A 25,560-nucleotide genomic window follows, 5' to 3' on the forward strand; every position below is an offset into this window, starting at 1 on the left:
ACACACCCCTGGTCAGATATAATTGTGATTGCATTGACGATTGACTACGATATATTAATTAGCTCGGTTGGTATTTTTACCCCCTCACCCCACATTTAAATTCCTTAACAAACACAGGAGCCACAGCAACTTCATAGAAAAACCAGAAGAGAATGATACCAAATGAGATACATTTTAAACGTATAAATACAACGTGGAATCGCAGTTTGTTTAACAGTGCATTAAGATACGACCTGAGGATTTTCACAAAGTTGTAAAAACCATGTCAGTGTTGTTAATAACAGTAACCCATGCCGAAAGTTTTTAAACAAAGATTGCAATGCAAGGCGATCATTTAATTAAACAAAAATTTACATTTAGCATTGCGACATAAGTATACGTTTAATAGTAAACTTCAATAAGGTCCAAAATAAACTTACATTTAACCTGTGGTGCACTCGACTCGATGACGTCATTCGTGAGAGTTGGTCGACTCTGGTCGACGAGGTTGGCGGTTCAAATCCCGGAAAAGTCATTAGTCATACCAAAGACAAAAATTGTGCGTGCTGCTTCTTTGCTTGACGCTCAACATTTAAAGAGGATAGAGCACGGACAACCTGCCATAGGTTGGCAACCATTGCGCAGGATTATAACATGGTGTCTTCCTGTGTTGAACTTGAAGTTCAATTCCTTCCTCCATCCGCCCAATTAAATAAAGTTCGAAGCTTGAATGGATTTATTTAATTTGGTGTTGGTGTAGTTCAGGCATGATGCTCCTGCATCAAATTTCATTTCTTTCCAATCCAGTCTGTCGGTAAAGTTTGGGACAACCATCAAGTATATGAAGGTACTATTGGGATGTACCATCGTCACGTGGCACAATCTCTCGACCAATCAATGTTGAGCTTCCCATCCGTTAGAATAGCGATCGGTGACATTGGCTTTGAAAATTGAAATTGAAACACGCCCAGGGAATAAAGACTAAAGAGGTAGAAGAATCTCTTGGTTGAAACCAAAAGTTCGTTGAGAAAAGGTTGCGTGCTCACTTACCTTCGAAAGGTAAATAAACCAGGTATGTTTTCTTCCCGCAACCGAGTTTTAACCTGTTTCGAGTTCGCTTTGTTGGGGTTGCTTTCCTCGGTAAACCATTATCATCAAATTCAAACGTTCCCGCCATTTTACAAACTTCAGCTTGGCGGACGTCTGCGCTCTCCCCAGTGCCGTTCGACTTTTCTGTAGGTTTCTTTTGGTTTTTTAATATATATTTCATATCAAAAAAAAATTCTTCGCACCCTCTGTGCTCTGTACGTATTTTAATGACAGGTTGATTTTTACCGAATAGAAACCGATCAATCAATCATAATGGAATATTAATAAGGAAGTCTTTCAATCAATCAATCGTTATGGAATATTAATAAGGAAGTCTTTCAATCAACTGCTGTGCTTCTAATAACGCTCCCAAATGTTGCGGCCAAATCTTTCACGAACCGGCTGGCGAGGCCTGGCGTTCGATTGCAGGTGGCGGGAGTTTGTCCAGGGGCGGCGACGACTCGCACATTCTTCTTGAAATACATTTAACGTCCAATACTGGCAGGTTCGGCTCGTCCAGATTAACGGCCTCCCTGGTGGATGACACGTGGTACGTGGATGCCTCGTCCTGCGATGTGAAACACCAGGATGACAGTTTATAGCTGAGTCGGGGTTCGAACCCAAGCTGCACAGTGTGTATATAGATAGCTATGTGCGCAAATCCATCCCGTTTTTTTTGTTTTTGTTTTGTATACAAGATCGAGGCTCGTGAAAGAGCTAACATTAATCACACAAAAAGACAAACCGAAACACAAAAAACAAGGGGAGCGGCAGACAAGATGGGGAGAGAGGGGGAAGGACACAAACACAACATTTGAGAGCAGGGACATCGGGAGGACTTGGGGGGACGTGGGAGAGGAATAAAACATATGAACACTGCAAGGACTCTGGGGTGAATTACCGCGGGTAGAAAAGATCAAGGTTTTCGATGGGGGAAGATAAGAGATGGTGGTGAACAGCTGTTTTAAAGACCTGGAGGGAGGAGTGGGATTGAAGGGAGTGGGGGAGTTTGTTCAAGAGGCAGGAGAAAAGGGGAATGAAAGAATGAAGGTGAGCAGAGAGCCTAGACTTTGGCAGTTTAACCATAAGAGGGTTGCAGGCAGATCTTGTGCGGCCTGAAGAAATATTGGGGGGACAGAGCACAGAGAGAGCTGGGGGAGCAAGGCCGGAGAGGAGTCTGTAGAAGACAGAAAGACCACCAACCTGCCTGCGGTGAGTGAGTGAAAGGCCCTCGGAGTTGACTTCATCGCAGGAGATTCCAATGATTCTGAAAGCTTTGGCCTCAACAGCGTGAAGCCGAGCAAGGTGTGAGGCAGGAGCACCAGCCCAGAGGGGGGAACAGTATTCCATTGAGCTGCGGATGAAAGCCTTGTATGTGGTGAGGAGCTCAGGTGTGCCAAGGAAGGACTTTGCACGACCGCGGATGCCCAGTCGGCGACTGGCTTTGGAGGCCAGCTTGGAAATGTGGTTTTCCCAAGAAAGATCATGGCAGATAGTGAGACCCAAAAGCTTGAGCGACAGAACTTCTTGGAGAGGATTGTTGAGAAAGTAGATGGGAGGGTTTTCCAGTCGGTCCTTTCGGAGAGACATTGTAAGAGTGTGAGATTTGTCAGGATTGAAAGACATGTTCCACTTGTTTGACAAGTCTGTGATTTTGTCCAGGTCTGCAGAGAGTGAGGAGGCTGCAGACTGCCGATCTGAGGGATGAGGAATGGAGCGGCAGATAGTGGAGTCATCAGCAAAGAGATAGAGAGGATTTTCCAGAGAGTCAGAGAAACTTCCAGAGAGTTGGAAATGAGATCTTTCACCGTCCGGATACATAAGTGTGTGTGTCCTTGTGTGTGCCCGTGTCCGTGTCCCTGTCCCTTTTTTTACCATTTGAGTTTTTTGTCATCAAATTTTCACCAAACCCTTGTTATGATAATACGGCGAAAGGGAATTAATAATTTTGTCAAAAGGTCAAAGGTCAGCATCACATAAAATCATCAATTTTCATCCAATTGACCTGAAATTTCAATTTACCATTTCAGTTTTGTCATCAAATTTTCAACAAAGCTTTATTATGAGAATTAGGGCCCCATTATATGAACTTTTCTCGAGCATTACTTGGTTCCTCTTAAGAACACAAGGGTAGTCCAGCATGCACATGAGATTTTTTGAATGTCTATTTTTCTATTGTCTGGCATATTCTACAAGCCATGGCATTGTCCTTTCTTTTCTATATTTTGCCACATGGCACATTACCATATAAAGGGGCCTTTTCTATGCCCCAGGCATTTTCCCAAGAATGTCCTTCATTTTCTATGGCCACTTACAGTGTGACAAATTGGTTCCATCTGCAGTAGCCATCACAACGATGGATGAAAAATACGTGGATACATCACATATACATACATCAATTAAATTGCACGAATTATAAACCAGCCGATTTCCTGCGGTCTGTATGGGGGTCCCGCCCAATACTTTGTAAACCATCTCTCCCATTGCACGTCTCCAATCCTGAACAAATAAAACATTCTATATGGATTACTACCGGAGTCAAAATGTCAAACTTTTTGGGGTTTGCTTCTATGAGCCAAGCAAAAACTATGGAACTTTAACAAAAACTTTAATCTTCCCCCTTCCCCTCCCCTCCAAATCTTCCCCATCACCCATCCCTTTCAGATCTCCCCCCTTGCCCCTTTCCTAAACTCCCCCCACACCCCTCCCCTCCGAGACTCTCCCTCACTCCTCCCCTCCTAGACTCCCCTCTCACCCCTCCTCCTCAAAGCGTCCTCCCCGCTTCTTCCCCCTTCCAACTCTCACCTCCATCTCCCCCAACCTTCTGCCTCACTCTTCCCCCTCCTCAAATAACACCTCACTGCGCCTCACCCAATCACCATCAAACCTTTTCTCCGCCGCATTCTTCCCTTTCTCCAAGCTATTCTGAAATCTCTGACATACCTTCAACAGCTCTCCCTACCTCTTCCTCCTCTTCCACATCTTACCCTACCGCTCCCCCCCCCCCCCCCCCGTTCTGTATCCGATGCTCCCCCTCCTCTTCTTTAACAGTATGGACCTCAAACATCCGGGGCCTTCGCTCAAACTTGACTGATCTCTCCATACAGGTTGCTTCTGACAAACCAGACATGATCTGCTTAACAGAAACTTTCCTCCTTCATGATGTCTCTGATTCCTTGGTATCTCTCCCAGGTTACACCCTCCTCCGGTATGATAGACCTGAGCCTCGTCCTGGAGGGGGGGTTGCTATCTTTATAAAAAACTCTCTTCCTCACTCGCCCTGCACTGCCCTCTCTCCACCTCACCCCCAGGAATACCTTTGGCTACAGCTTCCCCTTCGCTCCCACCTTTTGTTCATATGTGTGTTGTACCGTCCACCAAACAGTGATGACTCCATCTACATCTTGCTGTCTGATAATATGGACCAACTTCTATCTACCCATCCCAACTCTCTCTTCCTCATATGTGGTGATTTCAATTGTCACCATGCCAGTTGGCTGGGTGTGTGTACCTCTCTCACCAGCCATGGCTCTTCAGCAAAGGACTTCTGTGACTCACTGGGACTGACACAATCTGTCAATTTCCCGACCCGGATCTTGGTCAACGGAGCATCTTCTCTTCTGGACTTGGTTATGACTAACTTCCTTGAAAATGTCTGTTGCTCTTCTTCTGCTCCAATCGGCTCATCTGATCATGTGCTTGTTAAAGTGGACATCTCTCTGACCATTCTCAGAGAGCCTCCTCAGCGTCGACGAGTCTGGCATTTCACTCAGGCCAACTGGCATGGTCTTCAAGCAGCCATCAATCATCTGGACTGGTCTCCCATCTCTACTGCCTCTGAAATCAACTCATCCTGGGAATTCTTCCAAAGTAAATTGCTCTCTCCCATGCACAGATTTATCCCATCTCGTCTTCAGTTGTCATACCCTTCCTCCCGTCCATGGTACACGGAATCTTGTGGTGAGGCTATTGCCCAGAAACAACTTGCCTTCGTCTCCTGGAAAGCAAATCCAACGGAAGGAAATCTCATTTCCTTTCACAAAGCCTGAAACAAGTGTGTGTCCACCCTCAGGAGAGCCAGGAAACAATATCTCTCCGTTCTCAGGACAGAACTCTCTTATCTGTCTCCCTCTTCCAAATCCTGGTGGCGTCTGGTCAAATCTGTTTCTGGTGTTTGTTCCCCTTCAATCCCCTCCCTCACCTCAAACGGCCACACGGCTGACTCCGCACGTGAAAAAGCTGAATGCCTCAACTCTGTGTTTGCCTCTAAATCTTGTGTCCCAAACCCATCCCTCTCTGTACCCACCGTACCCAGTCGTACCCAGCTGCTCCTGGACTCTGTGTCCTTTCCTCCTGACAAGGTGGAAAAGTTTCTGTCAACCCTCGACTCTGATTCTGCAACTGGACCTGACGGCATCAGCCCACGGGTCCTAAAATCCTGTTCTTCCGCTCTTTCACTCCCTCTCTCTGTTCTCTTCACCCTCTCTTTTGCTCAAGATCATCTGCCATCTGCTGGGAAATCTGCCAACATCACCGCTTTGCACAAAAAAGGTGCAAAAACAGATCCCAGCAACTACAGACCAATCAGCCTTCTCCCAATTATCAGCAAAGTCATGGAATCCATCATTGCTTCAGATATGAAATCTTTCCTCTTCTTCAATGGCTTGATCTCTGATCATCAATTTGGTTTCAGACCTGGTCACTCTGCTCTGGACATGTTGCTTCTCCTTTCTCAACAATGGATGGAGGTCCTCAATGCCAAACAGGAAATTAGAGCTGTCTCCCTTGACATATCACGTGCCTTCGATACGGTCTGGCACCCCGCTCTGCTCACCCTCCTCTCCTCTTTTGGTATCCATGGAAATCTCCATGCATGGCTGGCGGACTTCCTCTCTAGTCGTAGTCAACGTGTGGCCCTGAATGGGTTTCTCTCATCTCCTCTTCCTGTTCAGGCTGGAGTTCCCCAAGGCAGTGTTCTGGGCCCTGTGCTTTTTCTGGTCTTCATCAACGATCTCTCTGATTCTCTTGAAAATCCTCTCTATCTCTTTGCTGATGACTCTACTCTCTGTCGCTCCATTCTTCATCCCTCAGATCGGCAGTCTGCAGCCTCCTCACTCTCTGCAGACCTGGACAAAATCACAGACTGGGCAAACAAGTGGAACATGTCTTTCAATCCTCACAAATCTCACACTCTTACGATGTCTGCTCCGAAAAGACCAACTGGACAACCCTCCCATCCACTTTCTGAATAATCCTCTCCAAGAAGTTCTGTCACTCAAGCTTTTGGGTCTCACTATCTGCCATGATCTTTCCTGGGAAAACCACATTTCAAATCTGGCCTCCAAAGCCAGTCGCCGACTGGGCATCCTCCGTCGTGCGAAGTCCTTCCTTGGCACACCTGAGCTCCTCACCACATACAAGGCTTTCATCCGCAGCTCAATGGAATACTGCTCTCCCCTCTGGGCTGGTGCTCCTGCCTCACACCTATCTCGTCTTCACGCTGTTGAAACCAAAGCATTCAGAATCATTGGAATCTCCCGCGATGAAGCTAACTCCAAAGGCCTCTCACTCACTCACCGCAGGCAGGTTGGTGGTCTTTCCATCTTCTACCGACTCCTCTCTGGCCTTGCCCCCCCAGCTCTCTCTGGGCTCTGTCCCGCAAATATTCCTACATGTCGCACAAGATCTGCCTGCAACCCTCTTATGGTTAAACTGCCAAAATCAAGACTCTCTGCTCACCTTCACTCCTTCATTCCTCTTTTCTCCCGCCTCTGGAACAAACTCCCTCACTCTCTTCAATCCCACTCCACCCTCCAGGTCTTTAAAACAGCTGTTCACCACCATCTCTTATCTTCCCCCATCGAAAGCCTTGATCTTTTCTACCCCCGCTAATTTCACACCAATTCCACTTTTTTGAAATACCAACTTCTGTCCTGGAAGTCCTTGGTGTCCTTGTGTTTTATACTTATCGCACCCCCCCACCCCCCTTCCCACGCCTCCTCCCCCCAAGCCCTCTCCCTCCCACACATCTCCCTGCTCTCAAGTGTTTGTGTGCTTCCCCTTCTCTCCCCATCTTGTCTTCCGCTCCCTCTTTTTATATATTTTGTTTGTCTGGTTGATTTGTTTGTGAAGTAAATGTTAGCTCTTTCACGAGCCTCGATTCAGTATACCAAAAAAAACAAAAAAAAAAAAAACAGGTGGAATTTGTTTTGAAAGTGATTAATTAGACGCATTGGCCGATTGTATATTCCAAGTTTCAGCTAATTTCAACGCATAGCCTTTGAGATATGAGCGCCAACACATTTCAGGTGGACGGAAGGACAGACTGACAGACACCAATGTTGATTTGAGGGTTTTCATTAATAAAACTCAAGAATGCATAAACGGACGTTGCTGAAATTTGGAACATATTACCTCGACATACAAAGCATTTTCTTCTGGAATTTTCAGCCAATTTCATCCAGTAGAAGCCGAGAAATGAATTTTCAGTCCCTGTGTTAAAGTTTCATACAGAAACCATTCCATATAAAGGGAGGGGCACTTCATGATTCCGTTGACTACACCACCGAGTCTGGCACAAATATTCTCTTTTAGTGTTGCGGGTGGAACAGAAACCCAAATACAAAAGTATCTCTAAGTTCCACGAGAATTCAGCATTTTGATCTCTTCTTCTCGGCCAAAGTTGTGCAAGAGTAGCGGAGCTGGTTTTTAGGATAACGTGAGCTGACGCCATCCAGTCCAGTTGCAGTATCAGAGTTGAGGATTGCCAGAAACCTCTCCACCTTCACAGGTGCAAAAGACAGAATCCAGGAGCAGTTGGATATGACAGGGAAGGGTGGGTCCCGAGAGTGAGGGGTTGGGCACACAAGATTTCGAAGAAATTGTGGAATTCGGCCTTCTCACCAGTGTAGTCAGCTGTGGTGCCATTTGAAGAGAGTGAAGGGATGGAAGGGGAGCATACTCCAGAAACACACTTAAGGCACCGCCAGGTTTGAGAGGAGGGGGTGCAAGTTTGAAAGTTCATTATTGAGGTTGGACAGATGTTGTTTTTTTGCTCTCCTGAGAGTGGACACACGCTTGTTGCAGACTTTTTGGAATGAGATTGCCTTCGGTCTGATTAGCCTTCCAGGAAGAGAAGACAAGTTTTTCAGAACAAATGCCTCACCACAGGATTCAGTGTAAGTGGGAAGAAGGGTAGGATAATTAAAGATGCGATGAGATGAATCTGTGTAAAATAAAGGGCAGATTTCTGTGGAAGAATTCCCAGGTTGAGTTAACGTCTGAGATATGGGAGACAAGTCCTGAAAAGAGATGGCTGATTGCAGTCCCTGCCAATCTGCTTGAGTGACCTGCCAGACTCACCAGCATTGAGGCAGCTCTCTGAGAATAGCCAGAGAGATGTTGACTCTCACAAACACATGTTCAGACAAACCAAATGGAGCAGAGGAAGAGCAGGAAACATTTGCGGGAAAGATTGTCATCGCCAAGTCCAAAATGGAGGATTTGCCATCGGTAGAAATCCGCATCAAGAAAATTCATAGATTGTATCAGTCCCATGGAGTCACAGAAGTCCTTTGCTGGTGAGATATGTACCAACTCCCAGCCAACTTGAATGGTAACAATTGAAATCACCACATATGAGGAAGCGAGAGTTTGGATGAGTGATTAAAAGTTGGTCTATGTTGTCTGAGAGAGATGTAGATGGAGTCGTCACTGTTTCGAGGACAGTATGACAAACGAGTTGGGAGCGGAGGGGAAGTCGAAACCAAAGATGTTCGTGGGGGGTTGAGGTTTACAATGCGAACACGGACAGTAAGAAATCGAGTTATTGTTGTAAAGTGCAACACTCCCTCCAGAATGTTGTTCAGGCCTATCAAATCTGAGGCGCCAACAGCCAGGGAGAGATATGAAGAGTCAGGGATGTCTTGTGTGGGAGGAAGGATTCTGTAAAACAGATGTCCGGTTTATTAGCAGAGGCCTGAATTGAGAGATCTGTCAAGTTGGAGCTGAGGCCTCGGACGTTTGAGATCCACACAGTTAGGCACACGGGGGGGGGGGGGGGGGGGGGGAGGCATTGCCGGCAGGATGCAGGCATATGGAAAGGATGTCAGAGAGGGGATGTGATGGGTGAGGAGCTGGGAGGGGACGGGGGTGGGAGGGGCTGGAATGGGGCCAGACAGTGGGAAACTGAGGGGGTTGGCGGAGGGGAAGCTGGGAGGGTGTCGGACAGGGAGGAGGCTGGGAGTATCTGGTGCAGGGGAGTCTGGGGAGAGGGGGTGAAGGACAAGGGTGGGGGTGAAGGGAGATCAGAGGGGTGATGAAGGGGGAGCTGGGGGTGGGATGGAAGGGGAGCTGGGAGTGGTGGGATGAAGAGGAATCTGAGAGCAGGTGGGACGGGGGTTAGCTGGGAGGGCGCAGGACAAGGTTGAAGCTTGGGAGGGGGTTGGATGAGGTTGGAGATGCGAGGAGGTAGGAAGAAGTTGAAGATTGGAGGAAGGTGGGACGAGCATGAAGCTGGGAGGGGCGAGGGTGAAGTTGAGATGGCGTGGGACAAGGGGGTCAGGAGAGGGGGAAGCTTTTTGGTGGTTGGGTGAGGAGAGGATGCAGAAAGAGGGATGTTGAAGAAGGGGACACATAGAAGGGGTGGGTTTGGAAGGATGTGGACTTGCAGAATATGTAGAGGAGGGTACTGATACAGAGGGGTTTGACACTGTTAAAGGACCTGAAGGAGAATTGATTGTTTGAGCACACAATGTCAGCAAACTGGACGTCTCAAGATTCCCAATCTGGATATATGGTGACGGACATCATGGAAGGGGTGGAAAGAGTTGAAGGCATGGAGGAAAGTGTTGCTGTAGATACGGGAAGAGAGTTGATGGACCAAGTGTTTAGGAGTGAGACAGGTTTAGAAAAGAACCCTTGTGCAGAAGAGGAATATATCAGGATGAAGAAGTGGAGTGCTCCTAACAGAGAAACAAGTAAGGTGAAGCATTTTAAAATGTATTTATAAGCTGTGAGGGCCGTTATAAATATATATTTTTTGTTTGGTTCTGGGCCCACAAGAGGAATGTACTGGATTTTAGAATATTTTTGGTAAAAAGGAGAAGGGTCCATCCATGCGTCTGTGTGTGTGTTATATCCACTGCTGTGGCTCGCTTGTACCAACAGGAAATGGAACGAATTTGAGACCTCTCATCTATGGATATTCTTCTTTAACTCCACCACCAAAGGTGGACGGAGGTTGTATATTGACCCCTGTTTGTCTGTCTGTTTGTGAGCAGTATATCTGAAAATGTAATGGACGGATTTGGACTAATCGTGGTAGAGAGTTTGGGTGTGTGACTTGGACGAATTAATTAGATTTTGTGAAGATCTCAGTCTGGATCCAGAAACTAAAATTTTATTATTTATTTTTAAATGATTTTTCACAATTGAGAGAGAGCCAAAATACATGATAGCATGATATTTCAAAACGTTGTGGATGGGTTATGACAAAGCTACCGACTCTACCTAGAAAGCTCTTCTACCGACTCCTCTCTGGCCTTGCCCCCCCAGCTCTCTCTGGGCTCTGTCCCCCAAATATTCCTACAGGTCGCACAAGATCTGCCTGCAACCCTCTTATGGTTAAACTGCCAAAATCAAGACTCTCTGCTCACCTTCACTCCTTCATTCCTCTTTTCTCCCACCCATGGAACAAACTCCCTCACTCTCTTCAATCCCACTCCACCCTCCAGGTCTTTAAAACAGCTGTCCACCACCATCTCTTATCTTCCCCCATCCAAAACCTTGATCTTTTCTACCCCTGCTAATTCACCCCAAATCCACTTTTTTGAAATACCAACTTCTGTCCTGGAAGTCCTTGGTGTCTTTGTGTTTTATACTTCTCCCTCCCCCCCCCCCTTCCCACGCCTCCTCCCCCCAAGCCCTCTAGCTCCCACACATCTCCCTGCTCTCAAATGTTGTGTTTGTGTGCTTCCCCTTCTCTCCCCATCTTGTCTTCTGCTCCCTCTTTTTGTGTGTTTTGTTTGTCTGGTTGATTTGTTTGTGAAATCAATGTTAGCTCTGTCACGAGCCTCGATTCAGTATACAAAAAAAAAGAAAAGCTAGGTGGATGAGTGGATAGGTAACAAGAACAAGCCGATTCGGTTTTGGTTCAGGTCCGGATCCAGATCTGGCCTACCAGTGGGATAGAAAACATAAAGTGATCAGCGTTGTGAAGGTATGTGCTCTACCGAGTGCCACTCTGGTATGTCCTATATTTCTGTCCGATTTGCATTCAGCAACAGAATAATTATGTTTAACCATGCTGAAATTGCCATTCTTTTGTCTAATTGCTGAAACGGATATTAAGAAGACTATTTGAATGACAGATTTGCTGTAGAATCGGCAGGTTAAACGTGCCGGCGAGCAGAACCGAGTCACTGTAAAGACGCACACAACAGCATATGTGCAAAAGGCCTTGTTAGCATTCATACGCCATTTTGAAAGCCGAATTTTGCACAAAGTATAAAATATAGGATTTACGGTTTTGAGGTACCATTTTAAGCATGTGATAATGAAACGTTTTCACAATGAACCATAAAGGGTGGGGACAGGAACATTGCACTGTAAAGGGTGGGAACAGGAACACTGCACTGTAAAGGGTGGGAACAGGAACACTGTACTGTAAAGGGTGGGAACAGGAACACTGTACTGTAAAGGGTGGGAACAGGAACACTGCACTGTAAAGGGTGGGAACAGGAACACTGTACTGTAAAGGGTGGGAACAGGAACACTGTACTGTAAAGGGTGGGAACAGGAACACTGTACTGTAAAGGGTGGGAACAGGAACACTGCACTGTAAAGGGTGGGAACAGGAACACTGCACTGTAAAGGGTGGGAACAGGAACACTGCACTGTAAAGGGTGGGAACAGGAACACTGTACTGTAAAGGGTGGGAACAGGAACACTGCACTGTAAAGGGTGGGAACAGGAACACTGCACTGTAAAGGGTGGGAACAGGAACACTGCACTGTAAAGGGTGGGAACAGGAACACTGTACTGTAAAGGGTGGGAACAGGAACACTGTACTGTAAAGGGTGGGAACAGGAACACTGCACTGTAAAGGGTGGGAACAGGAACACTGCACTGTAAAGGGTGGGAACAGGAACACTGCACTGTAAAGGGTGGGAACAGGAACACTGCACTGTAAAGGGTGGGAACAGGAACACTGCACTGTAAAGGGTGGGAACAGGAACACTGTACTGTAAAGGGTGGGAACAGGAACACTGCACTGTAAAGGGTGGGAACAGGAACACTGTACTGTAAAGGGTGGGAACAGGAACACTGCACTGTAAAGGGTGGGAACAGGAACACTGTACTGTAAAGGGTGGGAACAGGAACACTGCACTGTAAAGGGTGGGAACAGGAACACTGCACTGTAAAAGGTGGGGACAGGAACACTGTACTGTAAAGGGTGGGAACAGGAACACTGCACTGTAAAGGGTGGGAACAGGAACACTGTACTGTAAAGGGTGGGAACAGGAACACTGTACTGTAAAGGGTGGGAACAGGAACACTGCACTGTAAAGGGTGGGAACAGGAACACTGCACTGTAAAGGGTGGGAACAGGAACACTGCACTGTAAAGGGTGGGAACAGGAACACTGCACTGTAAAGGGTGGGAACAGGAACACTGTACTGTAAAGGGTGGGAACAGGAACACTGCACTGTAAAGGGTGGGAACAGGAACACTGTACTGTAAAGGGTGGGAACAGGAACACTGTACTGTAAAGGGTGGGAACAGGAACACTGCACTGTAAAGGGTGGGAACAGGAACACTGCACTGTAAAAGGTGGGAACAGGAACACTGTACTGTAAAGGGTGGGAACAGGAACACTGCACTGTAAAGGGTGGGAACAGGAACACTGCACTGTAAAAGGTGGGAACAGGAACACTGCACTGTAAAGGGTGGGAACAGGAACACTGCACTGTAAAGGGTGGGAACAGGAACACTGTACTGTAAAGGGTGGGAACAGGAACACTGTACTGTAAAGGGTGGGAACAGGAACAATGCACTGTAAAAGGTGGGAACAGGAACACTGTACTGTAAAGGGTGGAACAGGAACACTGTACTGTAAAGGGTGGGAACAGGAACACTGCACTGTAAAGGGTGGGAACAGGAACACTGTACTGTAAAGGGTGGGAACAGGAACACTGTACTGTAAAGGGTGGGAACAGGAACACTGTACTGTAAAGGGTGGGAACAGGAACACTGCACTGTAAAGGGTGGGAACAGGAACACTGCACTGTAAAGGGTGGGAACAGGAACACTGCACTGTAAAGGGTGGGGACAGGAACACTGCACTGTAAAGGGTGGGAACAGGAACACTGTACTGTAAAAGGTGGGGACAGGAACACTGCACTGTAAAAGGTGGGAACAGGAACACTGTACTGTAAAGGGTGGGAACAGGAACACTGTACTGTAAAGGGTGAGGACAGGAACACTGTACTGTAAAGGGTGGGAACGGGAACACTGTACTGTAAAGGGTGGGAACGGGAACACTGTACTGTAAAGGGTGGGAACGGGAACACTGTACTGTAAAGGGTGGGGACAGGAACACTGCACTGTAAAGGGTGGGAACAGGAACACTGTACTGTAAAGGGTGGGGACAGGAACACTGTACTGTAAAAGGTGGGAACAGGAACACTGCACTGTAAAAGGTGGGGACAGGAACACTGTACTGTAAAAGGTGGGAACAGGAACACTGCACTGTAAAGGGTGGGAACAGGAACACTGTACTGTAAAGGGTGGGGACAGGAACACTGTACTGTAAAAGGTGGGAACAGGAACACTGCACTGTAAAAGGTGGGAACAGGAACACTGCACTGTAAAGGGTGGGAACAGGAACACTGTACTGTAAAGGGTGGGGACAGGAACACTGTACTGTAAAAGGTGGGAACAGGAACACTGTACTGTAAAAGGAGGGAACAGGAACACTGCACTGTAAAGGGTGGGAACAGGAACACTGCACTGTAAAAGGTGGGGACAGGAACACTGTACTGTAAAAGGTGGGAACAGGAACACTGCACTGTAAAGGGTGGGGACAGGAACACTGTACTGTAAAGGGTGGGAACAGGAACACTGTACTGTAAAGGGTGGGAACAGGACCACTGTACTGTAAAGGGTGGGGACAGGAACACTGTACTGTAAAGGGTGGGGACAGGAACACTGTACTGTAAAGGGTGGGAACAGGACCACTGTACTGTAAAGGGTGGGGACAGGACCACTGTACTGTAAAGGGTGGGGACAGGAACACTGTACTGTAAAGGGTGGGAACAGGAACACTGTACTGTGAAGGGTGGGAACAGGAACACTGTACTGTAAAAGGTGGGAACAGGAACACTGTACTGTGAAGGGTGGGAACAGGAACACTGTACTGTGAAGGGTGGGAACAGGAACACTGTACTGTGAAGGGTGGGAACAGGAACACTGTACTGTAAAAGGTGGGGACAGGAACACTGTACTGTGAAGGGTGGGAACAGGAACACTGCACTGTAAAGGGTGGGAACGGGAACACTGTACTGTAAAAGGTGGGGACAGGAACACTGCACTGTAAAAGGTGGGAACAGGAACACTGTACTGTAAAGGGTGAGGACAGGAACACTGCACTGTAAAGGGTGGGAACAGGAACACTGTACTGTAAAGGGTGGGGACAGGAACACTGTACTGTAAAAGGTGGGAACAGGAACACTGTACTGTAAAAGGTGGGAACAGGAACACTGCACTGTAAAGGGTGGGAACAGGAACACTGCACTGTAAAAGGTGGGGACAGGAACACTGTACTGTAAAAGGTGGGAACAGGAACACTGCACTGTAAAGGGTGGGGACAGGAACACTGTACTGTAAAGGGTGGGAACAGGACCACTGTACTGTAAAGGGTGGGAACAGGAACACTGTACTGTAAAGGGTGGGAACAGGAACACTGTACTGTAAAGGGTGGGAACGGGAACACTGTACTGTAAAGGGTGGGAGCAGGAACACTGTACTGTAAATGGTGGGAGCAGGAACACTGTACTGTAAAGGGTGGGAGCAGGAACACTGTACTGTAAAGGGTGGGAGCAGGAACACTGTACTGTAAAGGGTGGGAGCAGGAACACTGTACTGTAAAGGGTGGGGAATTGTAATACCCTCTCCCACATGGAGGCGGTGCTACATGATGCACATTTACATATGGAATTTACGACCCTTATGGCCCCACCCTTCTCTCCCCCCCCCCCCCCCCCACCCACACCCCTCCTCCCTTCCCCAAGATCACCGGCAAAGATAAAAACATCCCTATACATTACTTGGGGCAATGCTGATCCTATGTAGCAAGTCTGGATGTAATTGGGCCATAACTGTAGGAGTAGTAGCACGACAAACAAACAAACAAATACCGGTCTGTGGATTATAATATGGATGCGTGATATGTCAATAGGTTAGAAGTGAAGGAATTTAGGTGCCGCTTAAATGCTCCACGACCTTGAGATAACTCAGAACCATAAATATGTTGAACAATGTTGGTGTATTTAGGGTTTCCACAAGACAGTGTATTGGGCCCAGTCTTATTTCTCTTATATATAAATGACCTCTCCAATGCTCTTGAAAAACAACTCTTCCTTTTTGAAAAGGATTCCACATTTTGTCAAAGAGTAAGTCATCCCTTTGTTAGACAGACTGTAGCTCCAGAAGGATTTTTTAAAAAAACCCCCACCTATCTATTTCCATGGCCATCCACCGGAATAGGTTCAGTCTCTTTACTCTTGAACTTCTAGACCATGCCATGAAGCATTACCTTTCTTGAGCCAACCAGAGAGTAAATCATGCTTCCAAAGCCAGTCGCAGACTGAGCATCCTTCGTCGATCCAAGTCTATGCTTTGAAAAATCAGAGCTACTCACACTTTACAAGACCTTTGTCTGTAGTTCAATGGAGTACTCTGCTATGGATTGGCACGCCAGATTCACATCTGTCTCACCTGGATTCAGTGGAATGCAAAGCTCTCACAATTGTTGGAATCTCATGTGACGTGGCCAAAGCACAATGTCTGCTGTTGTCACATCGCAGTCAGGTCGGTGGTTTCTCTGTTTATTAAATGCACTGCCATCTCATACCATTCCCTGACATGACCAGCAATCCATTATCCCAACGAGCAACGGTACCCGCCCTACGAGCGGGGCTTCAATTGGGAGGCCCACATGAAAAGGAAAAATATCGGAAATTGAAGGCTTTTTTTTATTTTAAACGATTTATGTAAACATCCGTTAAATCATATCGCACGCAAATCATCAAAATCTAAACAGTACATGGCACCCATTTAGAAAAAAGATTGAATTAAAAGGGCCTCATCCTCCTTTTTTATATATTTTTAAATCCGGACAATCGACTGGTGTTTTTATATTTGGCCCTAAGTATGTAAATAGCGGCTCAGTTTTAGTACCGTAAAATTTTTATGGTGGATTTTTATGGTGGTCAATGACGTCATATTGCTTTCGTGCATGTTAAAAACATATCTCTTCAGGTAAACTGTATTTAGTTTTTTTTTCGTGTACTTGAATTCCAAACTTGCATTCAGTTGCATTTTGCGATGAACGACGACAGAAACCGTTGAGATGCGGAAGAATGCGCGCCGAATCTGTAACACGGAAGCGGCCGCTACACCTGTTTCTCAGTCACTTTGCACACGCTGCCATGTTTCTTCAGAGCCGCACGTTTATATAGGAAGAGTTCGTCAGGAGTCGATCTACTCTCTCCTGGTACGTAGAATTTCAACAAAAGCCACACCACTGTTCATATCGGTAAATATTATTCCATCGTGTTTGGAAAAACTAGAAAATTTGGGAAAATTGGAAAAACAATATAGCCTATTTTACTCCAGGGGGTCCCAGGATTACCCACCCAAAATATCGTTGCGATCGGTTCAGCCGTTTTTGCGGTACCTGCGAACGGACGGATGAACATTTGGTGAATTATAGAAAGACTAAACTCTCCTCATCTCTACCTTCTAATTGCACATTGCAGTACTCTCCTTTGTTGCGCTCTCTGTCTTACCTCTTTTCTTGTTCATTTATTGCATCTTGCAGCATCTTTGAATTGCCCACGCTGCTCCACTCAGTTCATACCCTCCAACACCTTGCTCTTCCTGGAGACTCGATCTAATACAATACTAGCAGGCGTACTGTTGGGGGGGGTTGTTGAGGGTGGGGGGGTGGGGGGGGGGAGGATATACTATACATCTTTTTGGGGTGTGGGTGGCTTTGACAGGCCCCTACCCTCTGCCACCATCACCAGGTGGCGCTGCACGGTACACATTTACATAAATAATTTACGCCCCTCTCCCGGTCCCCCGCACCACCGAATGAGGCCACAGCCACATAGGCTATGTTATCCCTCAGACAAAGTTGTATTTGTATTTGTAACCCAAGTGAGGTATATAAGTGTTTATAGCTGGAGTACCTGGCGTTGCTCAAGCGACAAAAGAAACATTAACATATTTGAAATGAGGGCAAATATAATGGAAAAGCAATTGCATCCAAATAAGAATCCATCACAAATGTCAAATCATCATTTTACCTTTTCGTTGAATATATGCTGGTGAATGCGCCGTTCATCACGTTTCTGAGTTAAGTATGATGACTTTCAGGAAGAAGAAGAAGCCTTACCACCAACTTAAACCGCTTCTGGAATTGTTATTATTTGTGTTCAAATGTCTGGTGATTTTGTGTCCTAAAACACTCCCAGGCAGTCACTGATGAACCTCTGAAAGTTTGTCGAAGATCCGTTCAGCCATCTCTGAGAAAAAGGCGACACACACACAGACCAACGGCTCTCTTGTATAGTAAATAGAGGGAAATGGTACATATGATAAATTTGTTTCCGTGTGTGTGTTCAGCGCTGCAAGCGGAAAGTTGTTTTAATCGGCACACAGATTTGGAGATTTACGAACCGATGAAGGTTAATGAAAAGTAGGTTGCATTCTTATATCCACTTTTTGTTTCTTTCTCTTTGCCTTTAATCATGTGATGATATTGCAGCCATTATTTAGGAATCTTTATATATTGTTACGTTTGTAGGGGGTAGGGATACCATGGACCAGATAGATTGTATAGATTAGTGTGCTCTGTCACAAAGAAGAAGAACCACCTCTATGTACTCTAAGTAGGGATCCAGTAGACACATAGCCAAGCCACGTAATCGCCCGCATTTAACTCGCCAATTAAAAAGCTAACCGGAAGTCATGCATCAAGCCCTACCGCTGACAACCCCGAGTCGGGAAGCGCACAGGTCGGGCAGGCCGAGGCCGCGCCCCGAGGAGCCGTGATTGGGTTTTGATTGACGGGAAGGACCGGTAGGGAGCGACTCGCTGATTGGCAAAGCACGCCATATGACGTCAGAGCCTGGATGATAAAAGAACGCGCTCGCGTACATTTGTCTTGTCTTGTCTTCTTCTTGGCTTCTTGCTTGAGTGGACATTTTGCCTCTCTTCTCTTCTCTTTGGCTGCTCGCTCTGACCGACCTTTATCGCTCTCGTGTGCCTTGTCCTACCAAAGACGATAGCGAACGGTCGCGATTCCCTCTTGCGCATTCTCGCCCTGAATCTCGTACGAATGGTGGCATCGTGCTCTCGGGCTCAAGGAAGCGATCGGACCGTCCGTGTCCCGAGATCTTGCTGGTGGTCATGCAGCCGGCACAACCGCAGCCCGGGAAGTGCGGTTTTCCGTGCGGAGGATGGGTGGACGAGCACGGTGTGGAAGAGCGGGCTGTATGCCCTGTTGTTCGCTTCGTGCGGGAGGCCTACTTTGCACCAACGGGTGCGGCCTAGTGAATCGAGGGCGGACTGAGGCCTACTCGCACCAACGGACGAGGCACTTTCCCGCCAAGAACGGAGCCTGGAAGAGTCCTGACGAGACGCACATGTCGAGCCGAGCTAAGTGCAATTGAATAACCGGCCACATTTATTTTCAGTTATCCTTCCCTTTTGTCTGTTTTTGTCCCCCTTCGCACCGTGGAGCGAAAGGGGGACTATGGTTTTCCCGTGCGTATGTGCGTGCGTAAGCGAAGGACCGAATTCTAATTTGGTGTGTGGGTGCAACCCACGTAAAAATCCAAGATGGCCACCACCATGTATGTCTGAACCTTGTGAGCGGAATATCTTGAAAAATAAACGAACTACTAACTTCTAATCTGGTGTGTGGGTGTATCTACGCATAAGGAAGAACGCTATTGAAAATTGGGTCGCCACATCAAAATCCAAGATGGCTGCCACCATATATATGTCTGAACCTTGTGAGCGAAATATCTTGAAAAATAAACGAACTACTAACTTCTAATCTGGTGTGTGGGTGTATCTTCACATAAGGAAGAACGCTATTGAAAATTGGGTCGCCATGTCAAAATCCAAGATGGCTGCCACCATATATATGTCTGAACCTTGTGAGCGAAATATCTTGGAAAATAAGCGAAGTACCAATTTCTAATCTGGTGTGTGGGTGTATCTCGGCATAAGGAAGAATGCTATTGAAAATTGGGTCGCCACGTCAAAATCCAGAATGGCCGCCTTGCGTCTTCCACTTTGTCAACTCACTTCACTTCACCGACGGGGGACCTAGGCGTAACGCTTGTCAAGTCTCTTTTGGGGATGTCCCGTTTAGGAATTTAGTCTATCGCACATTTTCTTTGTACGGGCATTTATTTAAATAAACTTGTTTTTTTTTTGTACATTTTAAATCCGTTTTCGTTTGAGTTATTTTTTTCAGGTGTGGAGACGTTGAATGGAAGCCGTTCAGGTAAGGCTACGGTTTCCTCTCTCCCTCTTGCTCCCCCATGCGTATTATCTGCCATTTGATTGAACGCCTCAGAGTAACAGCTCGTTTGGTCATCCGTGCTACCCTACGGTGTTCATCACCAAAGGTAGTCACGCGACAATATACATGAACAATACACCATTCAACTACCCGACACCACCTTATCGCTGTCTTTTGGAATAGCTATAATGAGCATGGACACAAACATATTTTGTGTCCAAGTTAATGTGCGGCTATGCGACTGATGTAACATCCACCTGTAGGTTAAAGCATGAATTTAGAATTTGTCCAGGATTGTGGCAATATATCGTCTTCTCTTCGCAAAGGATACTGTTGGATATTGTTACGTTTATGGGGGGTCGGCAATGGAATACCTTTGGCCAGGTAGGATTGTTTAGGTAGTGTGCTCCGACTGTCATGAAGAAGAAGAAACCTGTAACTTAAGTCAGCTCCGTGTGTTCGGATTAAGTGTGACGTGTGTTTGGATTAAGTGTGACGTGTGGCCATACGGAGGGTGGCTCTTGTGTTATGTAGCTTAGGGGTTAAGGGTAAATCCCCTGTGTTTAAATGATCTCGGTGATTTTTTCCCTTGTTCCTTATGACGCTACACTACACAAACTACCAGCCAAGCAATCGGCGCTTAATTATAGACATTAAATAAACTGACTGGATTCAGACGTTTGAACAAGGCCCCTGATGCCGCCAGCCGAGTCATCGCAAGGGCACAGGAGGGGTGTCGGTCCCGCCCCGAGGGGTGCTGATTGGTCGGTACCATGGAGCGATGAGATGGGCTCTTTGATTGGAGCACGCGCGGATGTCATCGGTTGACGTTCGAGACCGGGGAACAAAAAAAGCTGAGGACCGCCATTTTATTTTCTTGTGCTGGGTCCTCGTTGCGTGCGGTAGCATTTCGGGCTTGCTCTTGGCGGTGGATTCGCATGCATGCTGTTTCTGGCTGTGTGGAGGAGTGGACGCATCCTTTCCCTGATTCGTTGGTGCTGGCTTCGTGATGTCTGTTTGCGCCTGAGAGACCTCGGTGCTTTGTGGAGCATGGGACGAGAACGGAACGAGGGCGTGCTCGCTTCACGTTTGGCGGCTGGAGTGAACGAACTTCGCGCAGAGGGCCTGTTTCCCACGCACAGAACAGGGACCCGTGCAACGCCGACGGGGATGGGGACCGCTTGAGGAGACCACCGAGTGGAGGGAAACGCACCACACAAACACATTTTCACTTTCGTTCTTTTATATCTCCCTTGTCCGTTTTACGAGTCTGTGTGGGGGCACCCCAAATAGGAATTTTAGGCCTACACATTTCTTGTTCCCTGGCATTTCTTTTATTTAACCCGTTATTTGTTGAACTTTCATTCCTTGTCCTGTCCCGTTTATTTGTTGGTGGTGCGGAAAACCCACTTCGCGTCCGACCATCCAGGTAAGCGGTTGCTGCCCTCCACTACACCCTCGCGCGTATAAATAACTCCTCGGAGGTAAGCTCGATCGGTCATTTGCCCGAGGTCGGTATTTATCGGCAGACACAACAATATTTAATGTCCACCGACTAATGCTGGGAGACTGGACAGCCTGCTTATTGTTCATCTTTGGGATGGCACACACATTTTTGCCTCGTCGTGCCTGCAAGACACAGGGAAAGTTTAGGAAAGTATATTTTAATTAAAAAAAACGTTGCCTTGACATATTAAAGTGTTTTTTTTTTCTGTGCTCAGGGCTGGAGGATATACAACAGGCATTTTAAGGCCATTTTCCCTGCTAGAGCGGGGGTGTTCTGGAGGATATCATGGATTTCTTCCCACTTCCTTTCAATGAACCTGAGGATATGGATACATCTGAACCAATTGAGGTCGATGAAATGTGAGCTGCAATTTCTCAATGTTTTCTTAAATTAATGTTTTTGTCTAGGATTAAAGTTTAATTGAGATTATATAATTTTTGGCACATGGTGTTTTATTATTTATTACCATTTCTCTTAAATTTAATCAATTCCTCTCCAGAGATGTTATACAAGGATATACAATGAGAGAAGATTCAAAAAAAGGAAGCTCTGCCCATCTAGCCTACCTGATGTCTCCACATGAGTAATACACTTTGTTTCACGAAGGCAAAGTGTGTAATACAATCTGAATTATTTTCTATGAAACTCAAATAGGCATATAAGCAATATGCAATCACACCACTTTGTAACAATCTTGCTCCCCTCCATGCATACATTTACCTACCTATTTCCCTCAGCCATTTTCATTCATTAATTTAGGCACCCTAATAATTATCTTACTATATCAGAGCAAAGCTGGATGTCACCGAAACTACAAAATTGACATTTAACCATTATTGGGCCGAGGTAGTGGTTCCAAACCCGGTTATACTTCTGGTTCCAATCCCGACACTGGCCTTAAGTGGCCACCAAAGGCTAGCAGATAAGCACGCACTTTAGCCTGAGTCCAGTGCACATACTCCGGCCTGATTTCTAGCAAACCGAGAAGAGTACTCCCACCTGAAGGGCAGTGGTGCCCTCGAGTGTCTTCCTATAATGGAGCAAATGTGGATGTTACCAAAACTCCAAAATTAACACGTGGCGGAAATAGCGCTACTTTTGGTGGTACTATGCCGGTATTACAAATCATCTTCTTTTATCTTGTAATATGGAGTGTAATATGTTGTGATTAATAAAAAATTCTTGCAAAAATGACAAAAGTTATAAAGTGCATTTCCAAGACAGTGCTGCAGCACTTTGCCCACCGAACGTGGGCTGAAAAGGGTACTCGGATTTATAGGCCCTTAGAGCGGGAGTGCTTGCTAGTATGTATTACTTATGTAAAATTTCAATTACAAATTCAAGAATATAATCCACGTAATGTAAAATTGGACTTCAACAATATTATGCAAAGAACAGATGTCATGTGATCATAATATTGTCTTTGCGAAATGTGATTGTGAAAGCTCTTTCTTGATTGGAATCAACCCCGCCAACCCCAAGTCCTCAAAAGTCATCTACCCCCTTCCCCTCCCCCTCCCCCCAGTCAACCCCAAGTTCTCCTCAAAAGTCATCTACCGATCCCTCCTCCCACTTCCCCCCCCCCCCCCCCAGTCAAACCCAAGTTTTCAAAAGTAATACAGTTCGACAGTACTCAGACCATTTCATGAAAGCAACGAACGTTTGCATAGGTAACACACTGCATAGTGAACACTGCACACCAAACCTGTCTTGACTGACTTACTTCTGTCGTTAATTTTTTAACTTGAAAGCATCGAATACACTTCACTTTACAAATTAAAAATTGCTTAAGCCAAACCTTATTAATAAATATTGTTTACTGCCTTTTGCCACATGGTCAATTTATTGCATACAAAGTTTTTCAAAGTGTTGTTTAGTTATATATACACAAAGAATTAAGTTAAGCACCCCCCCCCGTTTTTTTACAACCTCGCACATTACAAGTTTGTTGTCGTCAAAACAGTGTAATATACCCATGATATTGCTATATTTTCTGGAGAAGTGATATTATGGTCACATAAAAACATAACAATCATGCCGTTTTCAATATTTTATTCTGAATAATTTAAGGTGAAATTTTTTGGGAATTTTAGGCATATTTGCACCTCAATTTAAGTATGGAGCTATAGGTCCATCACGGACAGTGTGGATGACGTTTATGTTTTCTAACGTACAGTCATTGTTCTGAGAAGACCTCTAGCGATCTTTGCGTCAATAACGTGTGTAGGACCCACGTGATCGGATCACTGACTCAACCCTACGTCTCATAGACCCTGTAAGCCGTCGTATGCGTTGCTGTGGCAGGTTGTTCCATTCCCGATGTAATGCACGTTCCAATTCATCCAGATTGGCTATTGGAGGGACCATCTTCGCAATTTGTCGTCCCAACATGTCCCAAACGTGCTCGAGGGGGTTCAGGTCAGGACTGTACGCAGGCCAGGGGATGGTTGTCACAGCACCTTGCTCCAGCAAGGCTCGGACGCGTCTCGCACAGTGAGGCCTGGCGTTGTCATCCATGAAGATGGGTCTGCTGGCGAGGGTGTGGTCATCGAAGTGCGGGATTACGGTGGTATTCAGGATTTCCTCGGCATATCGCTCTCCGTTGAGGTTACCTCGCACAGTTATCAGGTCCAACTTACAGTCATGGGAGAAGCATCCCCAGACCATAATCGAGCCACCACCAAAGGGTACCGTTGGTTGAATGTTTTTAGGTGCATACGCGGTGTTTTTGTGGCGCCACACCCGAACACGCCCATCTGTCACGTACAGCAAGAACCGGCTTTCATCCGACCAATGAACTCGCCTCCAAGACCGGATGTTCCATCCACGTCGCGCTAGGCACCATGCCAAACGCTCCCTCTGATGTCGTTCGAGTAGCCTTGGACGCTTGATCACTCGTCTTGACCTTAAACCGGCCGATTTCAGGCGGTTCCTCACGGTACGGTGACATAGCCTTCTGTTGGGCAGCCAGTTGTCCTTCAGGAAATGGCTCGAGGCGAAGGGATATCGTCGCACCAGTCTCAAAAGCGCTCTATCTTGGCGGACTGTTGTCACGCGAGGTCTTCCAGACCTTGGGCGGTCCTTCACCGCATCCGTTTCCTGGTGTTTCTGCACCAACCGACTGATCACCGAATGGTGGTAACCAAACGTTCGAGCTACAGCTTTTCTGGACATTCCGGACTCGATCATGCCTATTATCCGCCATCGTTCTCCGTCCGACAACCGTCTACGAGCCACCATTACGAGAAAATGACCATGTAACCCCCACACGAGCTCAGGCGTGACTTGCAATAACCCGTGATGATAGTGCATTTACAGAAAATCACGACCACGTGGATGATAACACGTGCTGCACGAGCGATGGGCGTCACAGATGAGTGCACTCATCTGCATTTCATCAATGGATAATTGCTAATGTCATACCAATCATTATTTGATCTCACATACCTTAGAATATATGCCAATGTATACATATACACAAAGAATATATATTAGGGGGTGCTTACCTTAATTCGTTGTGTAGGGGTGCTTAACTTAATTCTTTGTGTATAGTTGGAAAATAATTAACTTGCCTGACATAAACTCTTTATACACTGGGAGTATGAAAAAAGATATAATTACACTGCAGTACGATTCCTAACCACTGTTTCCAGTCGTTGTACTTTTACTAAGTCATAATACACAACTAACTCCCTCGCAAGCACCCATGGAGATTGCACACAATTTAAATTGCGACTTCAAGACCTCAACTCTTCCCCCTCCATCCCTACCCAATACCTTCCTACCCCTCTCTCCCACTCTCTGCATTGCGTCTGACCAGATACATTCAAAACGGCCATTAAATTGCATTTTTTTTGTCGAAAAACACCATTATTCATTCGATTTCCCCCCCCCCCCCCCCCATTTTGCTGCAACTAAGTCTTAAACCACCTTAGCGACAATGAAAAATGAACTCTTATGTCAAATTAGAGTTAAGATTAAGTCGTGAGAGTGGCAGAAAGCGCAAGCCTTACAAAAAATACCAATGATGCATGAGACCTACATAGAGCGATCAAAATGGCGGCGATTTGATTTTTAAGCCCGTCCCTCAACGTAAAGATAGGGGATAGGCAGACTGGCAGAGAATATATGCATGAATCTCTCTTGAAATGGTCGATTGTAC

At 46.4% G+C, this 25,560-nt stretch overlaps 1 protein-coding gene across 9 annotated transcripts in view; it reads left to right on the top strand.

Annotated features, from left to right (window-relative positions):
- Positions 1–888: 888 nt before the first annotated feature.
- The window catches only part of LOC137413015 (schlafen family member 13), a 77,089-nt gene continuing 52,417 nt past the window's right edge, over positions 889–25,560 (top strand). For 2 of the 9 annotated variants that reach the window (XM_078775716.1, XM_078775717.1), the window contains exons 1-2: positions 891–1,051; positions 21,613–21,757. In XM_078775716.1, the coding sequence (XP_078631842.1) occupies positions 21,684–21,757 (74 nt within the window). In that variant the 5' untranslated portion in view covers positions 891–1,051; positions 21,613–21,683. Of the gene's footprint in view, positions 1,052–1,171; positions 1,215–21,612; positions 21,758–25,560 lie in introns of those variants that run through there. The other 7 variants (XM_078775710.1, XM_078775715.1, XM_078775718.1 and 4 more) reach the window with 6 other exon arrangements.

This window comes from Myxine glutinosa, chromosome 4 (genome assembly GCF_964187855.1).
Source record: "Myxine glutinosa chromosome 4, kmMyxGlut1.1, whole genome shotgun sequence".
NCBI lineage: Eukaryota > Metazoa > Chordata > Myxini > Myxiniformes > Myxinidae > Myxine > Myxine glutinosa.